Raw genomic sequence first — 24,314 nt, 5'->3', positions numbered from 1 at the left:
GGCGCGGCTAATGCTGTAAGAGTGCGATGTTCCAACCGTGTGACTCTTGAGCATGCAGGTGGCCTCTGTGTAAGTAGTTCGAGGTGAGGGCTGAGGTCTTGAGGCCTCCTTCTAACTTGTGTTATCTATTGCATCATTGCTTATTTGCACCGTGCCTTTCTAAACTCGGTAAGTGGTTGCTTGTCAGTCTTTGTAATGCAGTGTTTATTGCTCTTGTTTATCTTATCTGAGGTGTATGTAAACATACCACCAGAGTTCTAGTCCCCCGCGTCCTTGCAGTTGTGTCTGTCTTTGGTTGATTCTGCCGGAACTAGAGAGAAGCGTCTTGAGTTACACTTCTCCAAAGGCGCCAAAGCGCTCGTTTTAGTGGCCCCTAGCGTTCTTGGTCGTCATTGGATGAAAGGCGTGCTGGTCATCAAGGCAGGGCAGTGATTGTTAAGCTGCTAGTGTGACAAGATGATAATGAAGTGCTTCATCATGGTGCCATTTACTGTTTTGTGGTTCACTGCCTTTCTCTGGCAAGACTGCGTATTCTGTGCCTTAGTCAATAGATATTCCTGCCTGGGCGTTTGACCAATAATGCATGCTCCGGGAACCGTATGTTCTTGGAATGTTCCGCAGGACCTTGAAATGTTATTTCATGTATAAGGTGTGGATGAAAACTATACAACGTTTATGTAATATTTGCTGATCCAGACTGAGGTAAAATGCCATTGCTTTTCTTGTTCTTTACACCGCGTTGTGGGCTATTATACATGACCCTTACTCAGATCAACATGTGCACACTGCGTTGTGAGTTATTATATCTGACCTTTACCCAGAAAAACACCTGCACACTGCTTCTTTCTAACTTAGGAGTTACAAAAGAAAACAAAGGCCATTGGTGTGTGTGTCTAGCGATGCTACTGCAATGAATGGGAAAGAATGACTCGCCGAATGAAGGCTTATAAAAAGCAAACTATCACTCAACTGATTCTTTGCTCATCTGATAATAAAAATGCAGCAGTCCAGAAACAATACATGCTGATTGTCGCTGTTTTAAAATAACATATTCGTTTCACATTGACTCTTGTGGCTGCTGGTGTACTGGAGTGAGGCGGCGGGATGGTCTGTGGAGAATTGCTAAGCATGCTGCTTTTACAGTGTAGACTGTGTGTCTGGCCGTCATGAGCTGCATTATGCAGTGGCTTAAATATTGTAGTTTAATTTGTTGAATTATTCTGTTTACTCATTCTGTGCCCTGAAAGCGGACCAGAAGACCGGCTGAGGCTAAATGTAAGGAGACGTTTTCTGTGGAGCACGGCTGTGTGCATCACTGACGTTCGATCCTTCCACACAAGCCTGCAACGCTACACACCAGTTATTCAGTTTTTTTCTAATCTTGTCAGTCGGTTCGTCATTCACCGCACATTGGCGCACAACTGAACCTTTGCCAAACTTTACGAATACCTATATTACCACTATGCTGTTTCTCAGTGTTTTATCTGTGTGCACGTGCCCTCAGCTGTCCTCCGACAGATGTGCATCTTTATGTTGAAGACTGGCGATGCTTAAATGCAGTAGGCTTGAGTGGTGCTAAAGTGAACAGCTGTGTTTGTAAAACTCCTCAGAATGTACGTTTGTGATTGGTTGCTTGGTGAGGACCGGAGGGGGCGGTGGATATGGACGAGTAACTGCGTCACTTCAGAGGGGGGATTTGAGCTTTTGTATATCTAATGCTGCTAGCCTCACTGCAGCTCTGAATTCAAATGAGTTGCTCAGGTAAAAACCGGATAAAGCAAGGATGGAATAATAGGCATGTATTCGAGTGCGCTCATCCAGAGAGCAGGGTCGGATTGGGATCACATTTTGGCCCGGGCACTGACGAAAAAAGTGGCCCACGTTCAAGGGGCGTGGCATACATTTAAGGGGCGGGGCCTGCAGTTAAGGGGCGTGGCCCACATTCAAGGCGCGTGCCCTTTCATGAAACACTATTTGGTTGCTCTTTGAGGTCTAATTCGTAGAGAAATATTTAGTAAATTAAGCCTTTTAAAGCTTACAGAGCAAGTAACATTGGTAAAGACTAGGAGCACTGCAGGTCTGATAACTGAATACTTACATGCAGTCTTAACGCCCTGCACAAGGTCGTTAGATACTCTTTCCCAACCAGCTAATCGTCACATAAATCAGAAATCTAGTACAAAGTCAAGGAGAAAGGGTAAGACTGGAATCTCTGGGAACAGAACATGTAATAACAAGAGTAAGAAGTCACAAATGAGGAAAGGGCAGTCTGGGGTGTAAAGAATGCTGAAAAAATGTATCTGTACAATCTAGTCATAAATGTATTTCAAAGCCAGCAAGTGATGTCTATATACAAAAAACACAGTTTTATTCACATCTGTTGCTGCCTTCAAGTCTGGGCCATGAGGAGACTGAGGATTACTCAATTAACCATGAAAATGATATAAAATCTGCAAAAAGGAATTCTAACCTGAACATGCTAGAAAATGTAATTCTTCTGCAAAGAGAAAGAAGTGCCAAGTTTGCAAATTTTGCTTAGGCCTCGAACAAGGCCTAGCATAGAATGAGGCTAAACAGCTCTCTTTTGAGAAATCACATTACACAAAGTCTTAGACATGTCCTGAAATCAACACACAAACATGTTGCCACATTCTGGCCTAGGACCTAAAATAGAGTGCAGTCAGACCTACACACTACAAACAAAAACTAACCAAAACTTACTAATTAATATTTTTGGCATATAGAGAAATATGCCCCTTGTCTGCATTTTGGATGAGGCCTTTAAAATAAAGTTACATTATTAACTGGCACACAAATGAATCAGTAAATTGTGCAAAGAAATGGTAAACAAAATGGTTCCTACTGGTTCCTTCTTGCTTCAGAGGAAGGTATCGGCAGGCAACACATTGCATTTCTGGGTGCTGGATGTGGCAAGTCAAGTAAACCTTTGAGGAAGACCTACTGCACTGAGTCTAGTGCAGTATTTTCTGGTTTCGGTGGGATGACAATTGAGGCACACTCGATGTAGCTTTGAGTACTGCTTTACTCAGCCTACTTTGGTCAGCCCTGTGGAGAGTGGGATGCCAAGGGGATTAGATGGCCCCTCTTGAGTTAGAGCTTGGCAGTGTGGTGCATCTGGTTACAAGAGTAACCAAATAGAAAAGGCAGGGTGAACACTCTGTAGTTCTGTATGGGAGTGTCGGGACTAGGGTGACCAACTGGCATGGGTGCAAATTCAGGATGGGGAGTGTAAAAATCCAGGACAAAGGGTTAAAATTCAGAACAAACCTTCTGGACAAAAGGTACGTTTTACAGACCCATCAGAGGAGGTTGCGCATTATTATGTAAGCAAGTAAATAGACAACCATTTAAGCACTAGTCAAAATAAGTTTATATCAGGTTGAACCAATCGTGTACTTCACGTTTTTTCAGTATGCACGCAGCTTTGATCAACTGTGCAAGTCTTTTTGTGATATTTCATATGATGATAATCTATATATATGGTTACAGCACAGGGTTGTCCAGTCTGATATTTTGTTTACAATTCATGGTTCTGAGCATGGTCGGGAAGATCTGCTTGGATAGTCATTGTGAGATGTAAAGTGGCAAACATAAGATGCCGCTAATCCAGATCCAAACATATTCAAACATTTGCAAACCTATCCATCATGTATTCTTCCATCCATCATTTCACTCCTCCATCCATCATTTCACTCCTCCATCCCTCCATCCACCCTTTTACTCATCCACCCATTATCCACCCATTCATCCACTCTTCCACCCATCCATCCACTTATCCATCCATTTACCCTTTCACCCATCCAGCCACCCTTTCACTTACTCATCCATCCACCCAGTCACTCACCCTTAGACACATTTACCCTTTCAGTCATCCACACATCCATCCTCACTTTTTCTCTCCATCCACCCTTTCACCCAATCCATCTCTTCACTCATCCATCTAGCCATTTGCCCTCTCACCCATCCAGCCATCCTTTCACTTTCTTATCCATCCACCCAGTCACTCATCCTTCCACCTATTCACCCTTTCAGCCATCCATTCTCCCTTTCTCTCTCCATCGACCCTTTCACTTAGCCAGCCATCCATCCTTCCTTCCATCCACCCAACTATCCATCTACTCATCCACTCATGCATCCATCCATTGACCCTATCACTCATCCATCCTTTCAATCATCCATCCATCTTTTCTCTCATCCATCCTTTCACTCCTTCACTCATCTATCCAATCTTTTGCCCATGTACCCTCCCTTTTACTCACTCATCCATCCTTATGGCCACCCTTTCACACATCTGTTCATCCATTCACACTTTCACTTATCAATTAATCAATCCATCCATCATTTCACTCATCCATCCACCCATTCTCTCTCATCATCCATCCATTCACCCTTTCATTCATCCTTTCACTGATCCATCTAGCCATCCCTTCACTTACTCTCACCCACCTTTTCACAATAATTGTGAGCTGAGCCTTTGCACTTTGGCGTTCAAGATGCCCCTGCACATAGTCAATCTGAAACCTTGGAAGTCATGAGTCATACATGATGCATAGTGCCAGGCCCTGAGGTGTCTGTGACATGGTGTTGTTTCCAGGGCTTTAAGTGGGATGACAAAACTGAGGGGTCTCTCCAAAGCGGGTGTTCAATGTAATTATGGGCGTAGCTTAAAACACCTAAGCTACAAATCTGTGCTTAGCATAGTGTGCCGCCCGACTGGTATTTTGCTGCTTCTGTCATTGCGTTCAGATATATAATATATATATATATAATTGCTCAGACGTGGGTCCCAGGCACTCCACACCACTGGAGTCAAGCTAGCCGGGCTGATGAGAGGTGTTACCTCGAAACCGGTCCGGTCCTCGGATGCTTGATTCCGTTCTGGGGAGGACATGGCTTTTGTAGTTCGGACTGGACTGTTCCCATGGGGCACAGGGTCAGAGCTGATTTGCATATCGCCATTGTCTAACCCAGGGTGGTGTGGAGTGCAAAAAAACAATGGATTTGGGCCCAGATCTTTGGACTGGGATGAATGTGTGACATTGATCCACATTCGGTCCATCACTTGTTTTGTTTACAAATTCCGCCATAAGTGCGCTGGGGATGCTCAGACGTGGGTCCCAGGCACTCCACACCACTGGAGTCAAGCTAGCCGGGCTGATGAGAGGTGTTACCTCGAAACCGGTCCGGTCCTCGGATGCTTGATTCCGTTCTGGGGAGGACATGGCTTTTGTAGTTCGGACTGGACTGTTCCCATGGGGCACAGGGTCAGAGCTGATTTGCATATCGCCATTGTCTAACCCAGGGTGGTGTGGAGTGCAAAAAAACAATGGATTTGGGCCCAGATCTTTGGACTGGGATGAATGTGTGACATTGATCCACATTCGGTCCATCACTTGTTTTGTTTACAAATTCCGCCATAAGTGCGCTGGGGATGCTCAGACGTGGGTCCCAGGCACTCCACACCACTGGAGTCAAGCTAGCCGGGCTGATGAGAGGTGTTACCTCGAAACCGGTCCGGTCCTCGGATGCTTGATTCCGTTCTGGGGAGGACATGGCTTTTGTAGTTCGGACTGGACTGTTCCCATGGGGCACAGGGTCAGAGCTGATTTGCATATCGCCATTGTCTAACCCAGGGTGGTGTGGAGTGCAAAAAAACAATGGATTTGGGCCCAGATCTTTGGACTGGGATGAATGTGTGACATTGATCCACATTCGGTCCATCACTTGTTTTGTTTACAGATATATAATACAGCAGGTAATGTTACACCTACAACAAGCCAGAACTATAGGTTTTGTCAATGGTTGTTAGTTGCATAAAATAGAACAGCTGCAACCATGACTTCCTTGAATGTAATATTGAAAATGCATCAGTTCTAAAATGATGACACCGAGAAAGAACTATAACCCTTTTTTTAAAAACTTCTTGCACTGGGGGGGGGGTTGGCTAAGGTGAAGATTGTGCGCTTTCAAAACATCACCTGGCCGCCACAGCCAGACCCATTCTTCCTCGCCCACTGTGCCCTGAATGTGAGGGGCTGTGGGCGAGGTGTTAAGACTATCACTGTTTCCCCGGCTGCGTGGGCCCCAGGGGGGCCATGGTGAAAATGGCTCAAAAGGCCTGTGAAACACCTGGCCCCCAGGGAGGAAAGCATTTGCAATGCAATAGGTCTCGCATTAGGAAAGTGTGAGCTATTGGTATTGTAAATGACAATTTTTTTAATATGTGTTGGCTTTGAAAATATATAAATTAATAGCACGGTTATTCACAAAGCCAATAGCTTACACTTTCCTAATGCGAGTCCTATTGGCTATGGCAATGCTTGTTGGTAGCAAGCAAGGACAGTGCTGTTGTGGTGCTGAGTGATGATGTGGTTGGGCTGAGTGATATGGTGGTGTATTAGAGTGATGTGGTGGTGTCCCTGAGTGATGTGGTGGTGTCCCTGAGTGATGTGGTGGTGTCCCTGAGTGATGTGGTGGTGTCCCCGAGTGATGTGGTGGTGTCCCCGAGTGGTGCCCCCGAGTGATGTGGTGGTGTCCCCGAGTGATGTGGTGGTGTCCCCGAGTGGTGCCCCTGAGTGATGTTTTTGTGTTTCTGAGTGATGTGGTGGTTCTCCCGAGTGATGTGGTGGTTCTCCCGAGTGATGTGGTGGTGTCCCAGAGTAATGTGGTGGTGTCCCAGAGTAATGTGGTGGTGTCCCCGAGTGATGTGGTGGTGTCCCCGAGTGATGTGGTGGTGTCCCCGAGTGATGTGGTGGTGCCCCTGAGTGATGTGGTGGTGTCCCTGAGTGATGTGGTGATGTCCACGAGTGATGTGGTGCCAATAGTTATAACATTCGCAAATGTGACACCTATAGCATTTGTAATGCAACATGTTTGTAGTGAAGCGTGAAGGAGAGCACGAGCCTTCAATTTTAAAAGTAAACATGGCGCAAGGATTAAAGCGCGAGGGACATTTCATACTGGCAACAGATTGAAATAGTGGCAGCTTTTACCAGAAAGGATAAATAGATGTACAGCGAGCTGTAAGGTGAAAACAAAGCTCGTAGCTGGCATTTAAATGCGCACTTTCATGCCGGTTGTCAGGGCTTTAGTACAACGCTAAAACAAAAAGGTAAGAAAAGTTTGCATGAATAAATAAAAAAAATAAAAAAATGGTACAGGACTTCTGGTTGTGTTCATTCGACATCACCTCTGCCAGGATTATGTATTGCAGCTCTTTTGTGATTACCCCCGGGTTTGGTGGACGTGCCCCAGCATCCCGCTGCCCCCATGACTAAACTGGTGAGGTGAGTCCTCATAATTTGCGTGTCTCTCGCACATACCCTCACCCTTCACACCTCTAGGCGCAGCTTCCCACATCTCTCAAGGTGCACCTCGTGATCATCACGCACGACACGAAAACACTTCCAAAAGAGACTCCGGTATAAGGAAGCTTGACATCAGCGCGAACAAGTGCTTTAGTGCCCCACATACAGGGAGAAAGCGCTATACAAATGCTACTGTACAACACAGCCCTCCTCCGTCTGCATTATTCGTGTTGGAAGTTCTGCTCAAGTCTGTGGGTGGTGTCCTACATTTTAGTCGTTCTTTGCTATTCCGAACAGCATCTGTTGTGTGTATGACTGATAATGTGATATTCCTAGCAATATTCGCAATAACATGCAAATATTACTGGTAAAGAAAGGAATTAGGTTGTTACTAAAAGGAAGGGATTTGAGTTCATCAAAAAAGTTGTGCTCGGTTGCATCAGGTCTGGAGCGCGTCTCCTGGCCCTGGGCTTGTCACCGAAATACATCCCACATAACCTGTGCTAATAAACACTCACCCATTTATACACAACAAGCTGAGGAGGCGGAGCTGCACGCTCCAGCACCAAACAGAAAGCGCACAGAGATTATGTCAACGGGCAGGAAGGCGCTACACAAATTCTATAATACAGTAGGCAGACTAATGTCGGGTTTAAGTGGAAGATGCCGGGACCTGGACGATAAAGTTACACAAATTACTATTTAAACGCTCCTCAGAGCACCAGTAGCACATGGGAAAGAATAGACGCCAACGAGAGTCGTGTTCAGTCCAAATGTAAACAGCAAAGATGGTTGAACTTTAAAAAAACAGCGTCCGGGCTGTGAAAATGGTTTCATGTACCGCAATAATTCAAGCAGAAATAAGTTCCAATTAGTTCCCAAGGAGATCGAACTCCATCATAAAGCATAAAGTGTTATGCAAAAACTCTCACTCCTAATGCATAAAGTGTTATGCAAAAACATCGGGTAGGCTGTCTATAACCGCAATGGCTGTAAAATATAGCCTTAAAACTATAAAAGCGTGACGAGTTGATATTTCAGCTCTAAGCTTCCCCCTCAAAAAATGTCCTCTAGATTCCAACTTTTGGAAAGTTTCCTTCCAAAACAAACTGGAATTGTGCAGACACACTGCCAGGAAAACTATCCTCAAAAATCCAAGATAAAGCAAAACGATTAACACGAGGAAAGTGCGTGATGGAACGATCGATGTATTTGGTCGCGATAGTTCTGTCTCGCTCGTTCATGAGACACTACAGCGTGCTTTGCGGGGGCGGGGTGGGTGGGTACTAGAGTACACGCAGCTCCGCAGCTCCTTTAACTTACAGTGGCATCATTACCCACGGCACCCACGTAAACGTTTGCATATAAGCAGCCGACATAGGGAAATGGGTTGCGACGTTTTGGACGTCGTTTCGCTGCTCAGCCCCCGAAGCTGCTGTAGGTGAGAGGTGCCTTCGAGATACACAAACCAACACGATCTGCGACTAGCCAAACCGGACGGCTCTGCCCGCAGTCTACGAATTAACCACTTCGGCGCCGCATGACTCTGCCACAAATGAAAACGAGACCTGCGCGTGCACTGACAAAACCGAAACCTATCGTGGGGCGGGACTTCCATTTTGTGAAGCCCGCGTCCACGTAGTGCCTGGCCTTAGTTGTAGGGGGGGGGGGGCGGGTCTTGGTGCGCTTGTGTGTGTGTGCGCGCGTTTGTGTGTATGTGTGCGGGGGCGCCTGTGTGGGTGTAACTGTGTGATAGCAACGGAATAATGTACAAAATGTCTGGCCTAAGCTTACTAAATATCTAACAGTAATTGGTGCTGTGAAAATAAAATGAAGACATGCACTCTAAAAATTAAAGCGCTCAAGCTTTTATACGAAAGGCAGAACACGTAGTTCGAAACCGAAAGCACTGAAGACGTCTCCAGCAAGCTGCCAGCAGCTACATACAAAAGCGCGTTCACACGGACAAATCGGAGACAGCAGACGCTCGTGCATGTACGCTGTCTCACATTCCCCGGAACACGCCAACAATAGGTCCATCGCTACGCTCGACCTAAAAAACAGCCCACAGAGGGCACTGAAAGAGCGGCCCTTCGGCCGATTCCCGAATGCCCGCAGTGCCAATCCGCCCCTGCCAGAGAGGTATCCATGTCATCAGAGTGCTTTAGGGAATTTGGAAATGCTGCGATATTTTAATGAGCTGGGCGAGACCATTTGCGTGAATACGTAAAGGAAAGTGGCACACAGTTTAAACCAGCAAAGTGGCGACTAACAGAAGGCAAGCTGTGTAATGCATGGTTTCCATGAACATCTGACTAACCCGTGTGCGAAAAACAATAATGGCTCCTCTTCACTTCACTCACTTTCTTGTAAACCATGTGTTGAAAGACCTTTTCTCCTCCATGCTGCCACAGGGAAGGCCATTTGTGTTCCTGAAGTCATCAGTGAAAGTTCATATTTCTACTAATGGCTTGCAAGTTGTGGTGCTGACAAGTGTGAGAAAAGGGCAAGAATGCATTGTGTTTGGGGGTGGGACTCATAGTCGGAGTCATTTGGTATTGGGGACATTATGTAAGTGGGGGTACCTCTCCCAAGAGAGCACAGTACTGTGCTTAATTCCTAACTTCATCTTGAACTATGGTTTACCAGTTTTTGGCTCTGTGTGTATACAATTAGCCATCTACATCCAGCATTAACGTACAATGCAGATGTCCTCTTACATAGCACACCCATATATATTGATGACCACCACGATTTGCAAAAACGTATTTGTTTGAAAAATGTAAAGCACCAAGATTGTTTGGTATAGGAGTATTTATGGCTCTAAAGAAAAGCACTTAGGCCTCTGTTTGTATTATCTCAGTAATTGCTTTGCAGTAAAACTACACTAGGTATTACCAACGTCCCAAACGTAGGTAATTCCTCGAAGTGGAATTACCAAAGAATAACAAGTAGTCCTCTATTGGCCCTCTACGGAATGGGGAATAACGTTTGGAATCTGTGTGACTGCTTCGATTTCCCTACACTTTGGGCCTCATTAGGATCGCGGACGGACTTGCGTCCGTCCGCGACCCCAGAGGATGAGGGAACGTCCGCATGGGCTGCGGCGTTCCCTCATGTGCGATTAGGATGTGACCGCCACCCTGGCTGTCACATCCTGGATATTTAACATTGCGGCGGGTGCTGCTTCAAGCAGCACCCGCCGCAATGTTAAAAGTGCATGTTTAACATTTACATGCACAAAGCGACAGGCACCGCGCGGTGCCTGCCGCTTTGTGCAAGTAAATGCTGGGGGGTACCATAGGTACCCCCCATGTGCACCCCCCACCCGCCAACACCCTGGGAGCCCGCAACGGGCCCCCAAAATCAAAAGTACACATGCTTTTCCACGGCGGAAAAATCGCCGCGGAAAAGCATGTTTACAAATGCTTCCTAATTTGGCTGGCGGTGTCTGATAGACACTGCCAGCCAAATGAGAGCTTTTCCGCCACGGTTGTAATCTGACCGCGGGGGAAAAGCAGTGGACAGTAACCAAGACCCACCAGCCATCGTAATGCGGCGGTTGGCCTTTGGTGAGTCCGCAGATGATTTTCCGCCTCCTCCGGGCCGGAGGTGGCTTCGCCCGGAGGAGGCGGAAAATCCTCCATCATAATGAGGCCCTAGATGTGCTTTTTGTGCCTTTCCTGGGATGAATTCCAGCAGGATTGAATTGTTAGAAATGTCCCAGGAATCACCCATGGACGTACGCCATGTGGTCTGACTGCATTCCTCTCAATAATCATTTGGTTACGAACTGCAGCTTCTGTGCAAACCAGCATTAATGGCTCACCTGCAATCTGGCCATTACAGTATGAATAGGACACATTACAACGCAAACATTTACAACCTGGTTTTTACATCACAATATCCATTACAATGCATGATATCCAACTAATTATTCGAAACCAAATTTACAATGCATTCCATTACAACGGTACCATTATAACGCATACCATTACAAGGCATAATACTTTTAGGGCAACAGTAGGGTAAGTGTTGGATAGTGTAGGGGTAAAAATTACTATTCCCACTCCAGTGAGTGCAACAGTAAGGTAAGTGTTGGAGAGTGGAGGGGTAAAAATTACTATTCCCCATTACTTATCTTATAATGCGTTGTAATGGCATTTGTTGTAATGGCATGCTTTGTAATGGCATGCTTTGTAGTGACGTGTTGTAATGGCTGCGTTGTAGTAATTCCTGTGTTGTAAATGTAGTGCATTGTAATGACTGCATTGTAATGGGTGTTTCCTTTACAGTATAGTTTATAGATATTAGTCTTTTTTTATTTTTTTTTGAAAAACTTTATTGACAAGAAGGCATAGAAGTTATTTTCATCATCATCATTTTCGCATTAGTTACATATTATCGCATTTTGTCAGCAAAGATGGTTAATTCACAGTACAGACTGGTGTGCGAGTCTAATTCTGCATCACTTATAAAGGAGAAAGAATTGCATCTAATTTCTTACAGAATTGCACGTATCAACATTCCATACCCAGTTCCAGTTCGTATTTCGCCCACCTAGAAAAACCGTAGTTAGTTCTCAGTGATTTCTACCTATGGAAGGAAAATGATTTCTACAAAAATGTAACTAACGTCATCACCACCGTATAAAGTTGTACCCTTTCACAGACAGGTGTCCTCCACTGCACAGAACCTATACATTTGTTCAGAGGTTACATTTTCCGCCCACTCCACCCCTTCACAAATCAGAGTGTTTCATACCAGTCCGTCCCCTTTAATCGTCTTCCTCCTCCGACTCCAGGTCTTCGTCCTCCGGCAATGGGTCACATGGCTCTCCCCTATATTTATTCCACGGTGTCCACACTTTGTTCCATTTGCGCGGACAGGCCCGCAACATGCACACTGCCCTTTCCCTCACCATGAGGAGGTCCATATTTCTAATCCAGCCAGACACTGTCGGTAAATCTGGAGCACCCCATTTTTGCGCTATGTCTCTTTTTGCCACTGTCACAGCCAACGTGGCCCACAACGGTTCATATTTGTTCAGGTCAGTAGGGTCCCAAATGTTTAACAGACACTTACGGGGCTCAGGCAGGAGCGACATCTCAAGGGCCTGGGAGACTGTTCGCATAATTTGTTTCCAAACATCTTGGATCAATGGGCAGTCCCATAGTGTGTGGAGCAGGGTCCCCTCCTCCCCGCAACCTCTTAAACAGAAGGGGTGTGGTGTCCGCTGTATCTTATGCAAAAGTGTTCTGGTGTAGTAGGTGCGGTGTAGGATCTTGAGCTGGACCAGCCTAAACCTAGCTGAGATGCCCACCTCCCTCGGTGACGCCAGCGCCTCATTCCATTCTGAGTCGTCCATGTCCCCCAGTTCCCCAGCCCACCTCTCTCTAAGCTTCTGCGTGGGGTCCGGCAGGTTATTAACTAGTTTTTTGTATGTAAGAGAGGTTGCCTTCTGTTCCATAAAGTCAGTTAGCAACCTGTCTTCCAGTGGAGAGGATTCCGGGAGTGTGGTGTCAGGAGGGATTGCGTGCAGCAGGGCGTGTCGGATTTGCACATACCTGTATGTTTCATTGGGGCCCATACCATACTGTTGCCGTAGCTGTGAGAATGCGATCACCGAGCCCTTGTCCCAAAGGTCTCCTACCACCGAAATTCCTATTTGGTCCCAGTGTACGAAGCCCTTACTGGATCTTAAGTTTCCTAATGATTTCGTGTCCCACAACGGCGTCATTTTAGTAATTTTACCCTGCCACCCAAGTCGAGATTGTGCTGCATACCACAGGGTTACCGTGTGCAACGTCGGTCCAATCAATTTCCGGGCCCGTGCGCGGTTGTATAGCACAGAGAGCATGCCATCCGTCCCCAACTGTGACCAGTCCGCTTTGTATGCGGGGTCCTCCTGCGGGACGTGGATCCAGTGATTTATTATCTTAAGCTGGGATGCCCAATAATACAATTGAAGGTTGGGCAGTGCAATTCCTCCTTCGTACCAGCTTTTAACTAATTTGTCGTGAGCTATACGGGCTGGGCCATTGTTCCACAATAGAGCAGATACAAGTGCGGCGACCTGTTGGAAGTAGCGTGGGGCCACCACATGAGGGGTATTCTCCAACACATAAAGAAATCTAGGGAGAGCCATCATTTTATATAATGCCGCTCGTCCAAGGAGGGTTAACGGCAGGGTAGCCCAGTATTTAACGTCTGCACGGAGACGTGCCAGAGGTGGCATCAGGTTTGCGTTATAAAAGTCCGCTGCATTAGCGGTGATGAAAATGCCCAGGTATTTAAATGAGCCGGACGCCAATTGTAGGGGGCAGTCATCCCGCAGTGACGGTTCTGGGCCTCTAAGTACGAATATTATAGACTTGGACCAGTTCAGGGTGTAGCCTGACGCCTTCCCGTGCGCATCGCACAGGGTCAACAGGGCAGGGATACCTTCATTGGGATCGGTCATATAGATCAGCATGTCATCCGCATACAGTGACACTTTATCCTCCCACCCGCCCTCCCATGTGATGCCCCTAAACAGTGGCGTTGCTCTGAGCAGGATGGCCAGCGGCTCCTGCACCAGCGCGAAGAGTAGGGGCGATAGCGGGCACCCTTGTCTGGTTCCGCGTCCCAATGGGAAGGGCTTCGAGATGTGACCATTCGCGACCACATGTGCCATTGGCGACTTGTACAGTAGCCGAACCCACGTTATATATTTCGGGCCGAAGCCCATACGAGCAAGGACTGCAAATAGGTACTCCCACTCCACAAGATCAAAGGCCATTTTGGCGTCCAGGGATAAGATGACTGCCTGTTTTGAAAGGAGATGCGCTCGCGCCAGGACCCCGTGTACCCTCCGCAGATTCAGTGCAATGCTTCTATGGGGCATGAAACCTGATTGGTCTGGATGTATCAGGGTGTGCAGGTGCCTCGTTAGGCGACTAGCCAGGAGTTTCGCTAGGATCTTTGCTTCCACGTTGAGCAAGGAGATAGGTCGGTACGAGGAGCATATCGTCTGCGGCTTGTCTGGCTTGGGAATGGCCACTATGGTGGCTGTGCGCTGGTCCAGAGGAAGTACAGCTTTATCGAAACTCTCTTCATACATATCCAGCAGGGGTTTGCTCAATAGGGGGGCCGATGCTTTGTACCATTCTACGGGTATCCCATTAGGACCTAGTGCCTTGCCAGATTGCAACGATTGTATTGCCAATTGGATTTCATTTTCTGTTAAGTCAGTGTCCAGTTCCTGTTGCGCTTCTTGGGAAAGCGCGGGGACAGTAATGTGGTCGAGTGATGCAAACGCCTCCCGTTCCGTGACAGCCCGGATCGGTGTGTAGATTTCCTGATAGTGGCGTGCTAAAGTGTGTACTATTTGTTCAGGGTGCGTCAGCAGCTGGCCCTCCCGATTGTATAGCCTCTGAATGCCTCTGTTGCAACCACCCCTCTTGTCTAACCATGCCAGCATTTTTCCGGCTTTGTCCCCCACATCGTATATCCTGTTGGCGGTGCTCGCCAAGTGCCCCTTGGTCACTGTTGTGAGGTGGGCCAAGTGTTGTTGTTGTTTGAGATGTAGCGCATGCGCGGTGTCAGGGGTGGGGTCGGACATGTGGGCAACATTCGCGGTGTGGAGAGCCAATTCTAATTGAGCGAGTTCATTTCTGGAGCCTTGCTTGTGCCCCGTGATAGTCGCTATTGCTGCGCCGCGCAGGACTGTTTTGTACGCCTCCCAGAGTATTGAGGGCGAGGAGACCGTCCCCACATTTTCTGCAAAATAGTGCGACGAGGCCTGTTTAAGCTTCTTTCTGACACCTGGGATTTGCAAATAGCTGGGGTATATTGGATAGAGCCTGGCACGTTTCTGCTCCTTGGATGTGATGTGGAGGGACACTGGGGAGTGGTCAGATATACCTCTGGGTAGGATCTCGAGTTTGTCTACTGAACCTAGCCCCACCCCCAAAAAGAAAAGGTAGTCAATGCGTGATAGACTGTCGTGTGTAGAGGAGTAGTGTGTGTACTGTGTCGTCGTTGGGTTCAATTGACGCCAAACATCCGTGAGGCCTAGTGCGGACAGAAAACCAGGAAGTGCGGCAGTTCCCCGCTGTCGGTCCCGTACGGGAAAGGTGTCTAACAGTGGGTCTGCTATGGCGTTAAAGTCCCCCCCAATGATCATGTCACCCTCTGGGAGGTCAACTAGAAATTGACCCAGCGCCGGCAGTGCTGTGGAGTGTAGCGCCTGGGGGATGTAGACTGACACTACGTTGAGGGGCCTCCCTTCCCATTGGCCGTGTAGCGCTGCAAACCGACCCTGGTCGTCCGTCTTGCGGCTTTCAATCATAAAAGAGGAGTTTTTCTTGAGGAGTATCCCAGTGCCCCTGGACCCCGTGGTGAACTCTGCATGTACCGCCATGGTATACCCACGCCTGTCAAGTGCTTTGCAGGTGGACCCGGCCAGGTGCGTCTCTTGCAACATCACCAAGTCTGGCCCGTGACGTTTAACGGTTTGAAGGACCAACCCCCTTTTAATTTTGTCCCCCAGGCCCCTAACATTCCATGTGAGCAAATTTAAAGGGGATACCGCTGTTAGTCGCGGGTCGCCATAAGCGGGCGTGTCTTGGTCCTGTTGTGCCATTTGGATTTAAGAATAGTGTCACTGAAGCGTGAAGGTGGAGCATAGCACATGTGTGATGACCTGTGATAGAACACCAGGAGTGTATGGCCTGCAGTGGGACCATGTTCCATACTGAAGTGGTGATGACTGAGAACAATATCAACCATAACAATACAACTTCCCCGCCCCCTCCCTGCTCCCCTGCACCACGGACGAAAACCCGCCCGCATCCCCAACTTGGCAGAGTGCTTAATCCCATCCCCGTCCATCTTACTTGCTCGTGGGGTTGGTGATACCCCTACAGGCACCGGCCGATGCCCGCCCTACTCGGCTCCATCAGCGTCAAGTTCCCAAGGGCCATAAACATACTGTCCCTCCTGCAGTCCACTCAGATTAGCCCCTAACTGGTTGCCCAGAGTCAAGTGGGTCTCTTTCAAGATCCGAATCCAGTGCCGTCGCGCCTGCTTCGTTCGTGGGAGTTCCTGACGGGTGTACCGTCTGTCCTCCGTTGCGATGGTGCTGTCGGTCCCTATGCGGGCGCTGGGGCTGCCCCATCTGCCTCCATCCATCAAGCCACTCTCTAGCCACCTCCGGTGTATCAAAGAACCACGTCTTTCCTTCGGCCACAATGCGCAATTTGGCGGGGATAAGCATGGAGTATGGCAGGCCTCTGTCCCGCAACGCTTTTTTCACATCCATGAATGATTTTCTGCGCCTGGCCACCTCCGCTGTGTAGTCTGGAAAGAAGGCCAAAGTTGAGTTTTGAATTTTCACAGGCGGGGAGTTCCTTGCCGCTTGCAGGATTGCGTCTCTATCCCTAAAATTGAAGAGCCTGGCCAGTACAGGTCGCGGAGTGGCACCCGGTTTGGCCGCTCCACCAGGGACTCGGTGCGCCCTTTCAACAGAAAAGAAGTGAGACAGACCTTTAGGTTTCAGCTGGGTTTTGATCAGGTCCTCGACGTATAAGTCAATTGCAGCTTTACCCTCCGATTCCGGCAGGCCTAGGATGCGGACGTTGTTCCTTCTGGAGCGCCCTTCCTGATCGTCGAGCTTTTCCTGCAGCTGTTTAGTGACTCTTTCCATGCGCTCCATGGCTACCTGCAGGTCCGAGGTGTCCTCAACAAGAGATTTCGTAACTACCTCTACTTGAGATACCCTTTCCGCCATTTTCTGAAAGTCTGCTCGAAGCAGAGTGACTTCGGAGGAGATGGAACCCACCGTCGTCCGTACCTCGTTGAGGGTCTTCATTACGTCTTCAAGGGTCACTTTCGGAGTGCCACCCGTTTCTGGAGGTGCACCAGTGGAGTGGCGACTGCCATTCTGGGAATGTCCATGCTGGCCGTACGCGAATTTGTCGAGCTTCGCTTGTGTCGATGTGCTCCTTGTACCCTTTCCGGCCATGGTGTCGCGTTGCTGACGGAGGTATGCGCGCTCCGCGTCCGGGGTACACTTCTGTCGTTCGAGCCACGCAAGGCCTTCGGGTGTCAGGCTGGTAAACTTGTGTCCCACTGATTTCAAGGGGTTCGTGTGTTCCACCTAGGGCCAGAAGTGTCGCAGCCGGCGTCCGAGATAATCAGTCCGCCGTCCTTTGGAACGTGTTCGTGAGGCCTACAGCGTGGCTGCACACGAAGGCCGCGAGTATTGTGGCGCCACCAAGCGCAACGATGAGATGTGTCCCTGAGGGGGGGTCCTTCTGTGTAGTGCCGCCAAACCCCTTCGTGCACCCCTGCAGTGGTTACCGTGCGGGACCGTCCGCACCCAGAAGGCGCTCACACTAGGTCGGCCGCACTGTGGATAGCCCCACACCACGCCGCCTCTGCGTCAGGATATCTGTGCCCCTATGTGCCCCTCCGTCAAGCTGGGGTGAGTCTCAGACCGGCAGCAGCGCAGGGAGACGGCTGGGTCCCGGTGCAGATCGCCTCACCCTGGTTTGCAAGAGGCGTCACTGGTCACTCGGATCCTCCAATATGGCGCTGTCCTTGGCACAGGGAGGCGCCGGCTCCTGCTGAGTGTTGCGTCGTTTCCCTATGGCGCTCGTTGCTAGTTCCAGTTCCCTTGGACCCCCCGGTAGACACAGGGGTGGGCGCTGGGAAGGCAGTGTGTCCGCGGGGCCTCCGTGGCAAAATGGAGCAGCGGCCGGCCGGTGTCAGGGCGCCCGGGCCGGGGAGGGTGAACTTCCGCCCGGGTCCGCTATTCACCTGAGGTCGGTGCTGCTAGGCAGGCGTAGGCCCCGGGTCGCCGCTTCCGACAGGAGCCGTTCCCGGCGTCCGATCACCACCGGGGTCGGAGTAATGAACGCCGCTCGGGTTCCCGAGCCGATGTCGCCTCTTCGGGCGGGCGATAGGACGGATGAAAGTGCGGATAGACAGTGCGGGCCGGTTTGCCTGACGGAGCTCCCGCTTCAAGCTGCCGCCATGCTTGGCAGTTGGCCACGCCCCCCTAGTCTTTTTATTTTGAGTTTTTTAAACCAAAATGATATTGTTCAAGTAGGGTCATCCAAAGAGTACATATATATTATGATTAACCACATAATTTTACCTCCTCGTTCGAGTCTTCCATTTCACAATAGTGTGCGTTCAATATCTCATATAAGTATATGGCTTGAATTATAAAATTCTAATTCCTGAAATTCTGCATTTAGCAAATTGCGAAAACTGGAAAGTGGCAAAAGTACCTTTACAATTTTGCCTTCAGATTGGTACCAACCATTGTAGAAACCCAAAGGTTTCTTTTTTGCGTCAGGAGCAACCTTTCTGTGGGGATAGCTTGACTCTATGGTAGTCGGCCACTTACTTTCTGGATACTGTGGAAATACAAGAGATGAATCCTCTGGATTCTTCCAATGTCCTTTTCGCCCATCACACCATGCTAGTTGGAGAGGCGGGTAAACGATGTGTGAGCTAGAGTCTAGGTCGCCTGTAATGCGAGGCCTACACCTCAGTGTAGAATGGCGGTTGTGGGTCCGTTTGTGTTTACCACACTCCTCAGTTCCGAGGGAGGCCCACCCTACGCCGTAAAACTGGTTATACTGGTGAACACCGTGGGGCGTATGTTGTGCATTTGTTTTTGTCTGATAGTATGACATGTGCATTAGCACAGAATCCATGCATGAACTTGTGCAGTGCGCGCACGTCGTCTGCAAAGAATACTTGTGAGGCTGAATGCTCAGCAAGATTTGCGGAGAGGGCTCTTTCTGGTTTAGCGCCGAACTGCATATTTGTGTCCTTTAATTTGGCAACATGCCAAAAAAAACATTGGCAGGCATAATTAATTCTGCTACATGATTGCACGAAATCTCCTGCGAGTATAAATACGATGAATAGCAGCGTTTGGCGTGTTACTGATAGTGCGGCGTTTCTGTGCAAGTCCGTGTTACATACGTTCTGACATTCCAAGCACCTGCGGCAGATGAGGTTTTCATTTTCTGGCACCGGTTTTTGAAGTATGGTGCGTGCTCTAAAAACTGCTAGTAACTGTTTTTTTCCTGCTGGTGAGACGGATATGTAATTGACCGCATCGGAAAAAGGAAAATCCATTTTTGAGCTGGGAAGGGTATTTTCAGTTAATGTGCTTTAATCCAGATGAGACTATGAAATGCCATTCATAGTGGAGGGAGTGGGCCGGAATGTTGCGAGTAATCAGAAAGTGTTTTACATGTTAACGTTGTATATTCTGTTTTCACCTTGTCATTCATATTGATACAAACCTGTTAAAAAGGAACGTATTGAAAAGGAGAAATATCCTTGGCACATCTGTTTTTAAAACAAAAGTCTGTCAGATATATAGCTGCTGTAAAAAGGCAACGTATGCAAATTCACAATGCCAGGAAAATAAAAATAAGGTCTAGCGAGGCAACATCACTGCAGGACATGATTTTTTTTTTTTACACTTCACCACTTTCAAATCTCACCAGCCGCCACTGCTACGCAGTACAATTCTGGTGGTGAGACTGCTTCTAGGGCCGAGGCCTCCAGACTTCATCTATCCACACCAAAATGGATTTACTTCTTTCAGATGCACCTCCCTTAACGTTCGACCTGACCAAATCTTTGCTCGGTGTTGTACGATGAAAAGGCCTTTGAAACCCTTAGGTGAGAATAAGTTTGGTGCTGTGACTAGGTTTGAAATTGGCCCTAATATGCTCCGTTAGATTAGACTATTGTATACTGACCCAACAGCTAGGGGTGGGATTGGTGGGGCATATCGCTAAATCATTCAGAGTGGGTTAAGGCACTCATCAGGGGTGCCTGTTCTCACTTCTCTTATTTGCCCTACCTGTAGAGCCACTAGCTTCTAAACTTTGACTGACAGGTGGCAACTGGAGTTTCCCTCTGGCTGATAACATACATGTCATTTTATTATATGAAGACAACATTATCATATACTTAAAGGATGCCTGTGATGACATTTCTCCAATATTACACAGCCAGAATTACTTTATTCTGGTATTTTCTCAGGTGTTAATAGGTCTAACTGGTTCCCTTTACCCCTGCTTGTCCAGAACTCACTATGGAGACTGGAAATTAAACAATTAATCGGAACCCAAAACATTCTGCTACTTGGGAATCAACATGTATCATTCTAATCAGGATTTCCCAGATGGTAATACAACTAAATTGATTGGCTCTCAAATTTTCTTTTGGAAATCACCACCTTTACTTCCAATTGGCAGAATTGCCCTAGCCAAAATGGTCATGCTTCCGTGGTTGCTATATAGCTTCTCAAACCTGCCTTTAAAAATTCCCAGGAAAAATCTTTCGTTCTCCTGACAGGATTTTGCTAGACATAATTTGAAATGTTGGTAGACCTAAAGAGTGTCATTAGCCAAGCTAAAGTTTCCGAAGGACCAGAGAGGCCGAGGAGCTCCTGATTTTGAACACTCACTATTAGAGGTTGAACTTCATTGGGCTTCATGTTGCTCGTCTGACCAATAGGTGGCCTAGTTGAGACTTTCACTCGGTTTTCTCAGCAAAACGAAAGTGAAAAAACTGTTATTTCCTGGAGCATCTCCTCAAAAAAAATCTCCCTAGTTTACTACGCATAGCTATCTATTGTTGTATGCGTGTCTTCAAATCACTGGCATTGCTCGAAAATCAGGTCTAGTAACTTACAAAATCTACTCAACCTAACTGTAATGCACTTGACCTCTGTGAGCAAATGTGACCAGTTAACAAGATTTAAAGGCATTTGTATTGCTCATTCACTTTGTGAGCAATAAAGATGCCTTTAAATCTTGCTATCTTGTCACATTTGCTCTGCTTTCAGAGACAGAGGCCAAAAGTCAGGTTGTCTTCCTACTCCCTCTAAAAATAGCTTGACCTAAGTGGATTTTTCGAGCCCTGACTGGCCATCTAATCCAGTGTGGCCCTGTTATCCTTCTACAAAACATTTCTTTTTTTAAAACAAGACCATTTCAAAGTTCTCTTTGGATGGAACTTTGGGAGTCATTTTCCTCCATTCAGATCATTAGAGGAGCAATATGGTTTACATATTAGATAGTTCCTGACGTACAGCAGGCAGACACAGAAAATGAAAAACATGCTTTAGTTCAAGCTCTGCATGTCATGGGAACTAGGAAAAAGCTTCTAACTTGGCTTAGCAAAGCCATACAGTCTCATGTGGGCAATCCCCTGACTAGCTTTAAGGAAGATTGGAAGTTAAACGGGAGCAAGATCCTAGTATATTCTCACAAGACATTGCATAATGCTTGCTTCAGCTTAATTCATTGTTCTGGATAAGGCGCTACATAATAATCTTACCAACTGCTTCTTATTGCCTCAGATATCATGCAGTTATGGCAAGAATAAGGCATATGTTCTGATATTTCCCAAATATGGGTGCCTGGTAAAGGGAGGTGTGTAAAGTTTCCTCGACGGTCACTGTCTATAGTAACTTGTGCATTTAAGTGCCGTCTCTTTGGACTTCCCAAATGTCAGGAAAAAGCAAATCTGAGTCTGTTTATTGACCTCATCCCTTTTGTTAGCCAAAAGGCCCCTGTGCCCCCTGCTAGCTCCTCACCAGCAGCTATAACTGGTGGAAGCCGGTAATTTATTTTGTAAATGGGTGGCCCAGTGCCCACCCTAGGCACCCACAAAGGAGACATCATTGGGGGCCACAGGGCGGGATGCAGCCCCAACCAGATCCCCAGACAGCTGCGACTGGTGTTGGCAGCAGCTGGAACCATTCTCTTTTGCTCCCGCCCAGGCGGGAGCAAAGATGTGTTTTCTGCAGGGTTGGGTTCTCTGGGACACTGATCAGATCTGGGTCTGGGTCCATGGGGCTGATCGAAGGCACAGGTGGGAGCTACACTCCCCATCCCCTAATTTGGAAATTCCTAAGGGATTGTGTACCTGGACCCCACTTCCCCATCGCCTGAAATCAGCTCAAGGATGGGAGCCCATGCCCCTCTCCTCATCAGAAAAATGCACCTGTCCCTGGGGGTTTGAGTTCCTACCCTGCCCTCTTATATTGTTGTTTTTAAAAACAGGTCAGGGGAATAAGTCTCGTAGTCCTTCAATGGTCACTACAGCATTTCTTTTTATGTTGGAGCCAGCCAATCGGAGTGCTTGCTCTGAAATAGACACCTACTCCCGCCAACCAAAAGGCTTTGATTGCTCAATGTTAGCTCAATTGTCTAGATATACAACGTTTTTAAACCTTAATTTCGCAAAAACTACTAAGCAGATTCACAGCAAATACACTTTCTGGACCAAGATCTAGCTTTCTGCCTAATGTGGTGTAATTCCGTTCATTCGTATTAGCTGTTTAATTTTCCTATGGAAAAATAAATGGGGATTTTAAATTTTGAGACCCCTTTCAAACAATTCACCCCAAAACTTTCCAGAAAGGAGCTGGTGGATGAACTTTTTTATGGAAACGTTTGTGAAGATTAGTCAAAAGGAGCCAAAGTTATTAGCAAACCAAAAAAATCTGTTTCTAATGGAACAAGGCCCCATGCCAGAGATTGTTGGTACAAAGACTTTTGATAAGCCATTTGGGCTAAATACACACTGTTTACAGGGACAAACAAAATGTAGACATTGTTCTATATAGTGAAGGTCATAGCATCAAGAGACACCCAGAACAATTCATGTTTTTTCTTCATCATGTCTTTGTTTTCTAAAATATTGTAGAAATGTCAGATGTAAACCATTTTCAGAAGATTGTCCAGGACATCATCTAATTTCCTTGATGTTGGCTTATTATGATTTCTTAAAAGTCATAGAGAAATTCTCTGTTATTAGAGAAATGATGACATGTTTGTCTTCATTGAGAGATGTTTTAAAAGTCAAACACCTTTTGAAGGTTGACCCTTTTGCTCACCTACAATTCTGATGATCTAATCTAAATTATCATTAAGATTGTGAGGTCTAGGAGAATTCACCAAGGAGGTTATCTGGCTTAACAGTTTGCGGTTGCCTTTGAAACTGACACTGTTTAATTATATTACTGTATCAACAACTAATAGCTGCTTGTGTTGCCCTGTTACTCCAAGTGTTTTATTATTTCTTCAGAGTTGAACCTACATATACAGTTATAGGTATCAAAATCACCCAGATGTATGTATGTTTTACTCATTTTGAAGGCGAATTTCTCCCTTTACAGAGAGTCCGGGACCAAAATACATATCTGGAGTAGTGACACGATACTGCAATGATTATGGAATGATTGATGACCAGATCTATTTCACTACCGAAGTTGTGTTAAGCAGTCTCACTTTGTGTGTTGGACAGAAAGTTCATGCTCTTGTCGAGGAAGATCCAAAATCGGGTGGATGGAAGGCAGTTCGGGTAGGTGTTCCAAAGCATATTAATGGGTGGAGATAAATGTTTTTTTTCAAACATATATTGGGGGAAATAGAACTATTTACATAGCACCTCATTGAAGTATGTTATTTCTTATGTATCTCTGGGTTTACCAGTGGACACAGATGCAGCAAGATTGTCAGAATGCCCAGGGGATGATAAATATCTGCACAGCATAGGTGGACTGTAGTGGGAAATAAGTTAGAAACATGGCTAGAGTGAACAACATTGGGATGTTAATATCAAACTTGTCCTGTGCAATTTAGCTTGCATGCTTAATAATCTTCCCAATCCTGTTATGGTGCTGCATCTTCACACCTCCTGGCAGTTCATAACTGTTTTTACTTTTACGCATGCACATTTGCCTCTGATTTGAAGAGAGTGGTATTTCTTGGTGCCAGCGTAAAGGGCTCTTTTGTTAATGGTTTGAAAAGAGATTTGCCTGGGATTCTGATTAGTGTTTGTTTCATGACTTGCAAATGCCGTGCCCAATGTAGTTACATTGAATGTTTCTCAATTGGAAGAAGCCTTCTCTGAATTTAATTGGTGCTGCAGTGACTTTATTCTCTGTGAAAA

General features: G+C 47.0%; 1 protein-coding gene across 2 annotated transcripts in view; it reads left to right on the top strand.

The window, feature by feature from the left end:
- Positions 1-24,314, top strand: part of MOV10L1 (Mov10 like RNA helicase 1) — a 1,040,774-nt gene that overhangs the window by 44,557 nt on the left and 971,903 nt on the right. For both annotated transcript variants that reach the window (XM_086967454.1, XM_086967456.1), the window contains exon 2: positions 23,539-23,723. In XM_086967454.1, the coding sequence (XP_086823580.1) occupies positions 23,539-23,723 (185 nt within the window). The remainder of the gene's footprint in view (positions 1-23,538; positions 23,724-24,314) is intronic.

Source organism: Lissotriton vulgaris, chromosome 1_1, assembly GCF_964263255.1.
Source record: "Lissotriton vulgaris chromosome 1_1, aLisVul1.2, whole genome shotgun sequence".
Classification (NCBI taxonomy): Eukaryota; Metazoa; Chordata; class Amphibia; order Caudata; family Salamandridae; genus Lissotriton; species Lissotriton vulgaris.
This window is presented reverse-complemented; position numbering and strand designations above follow the sequence as displayed.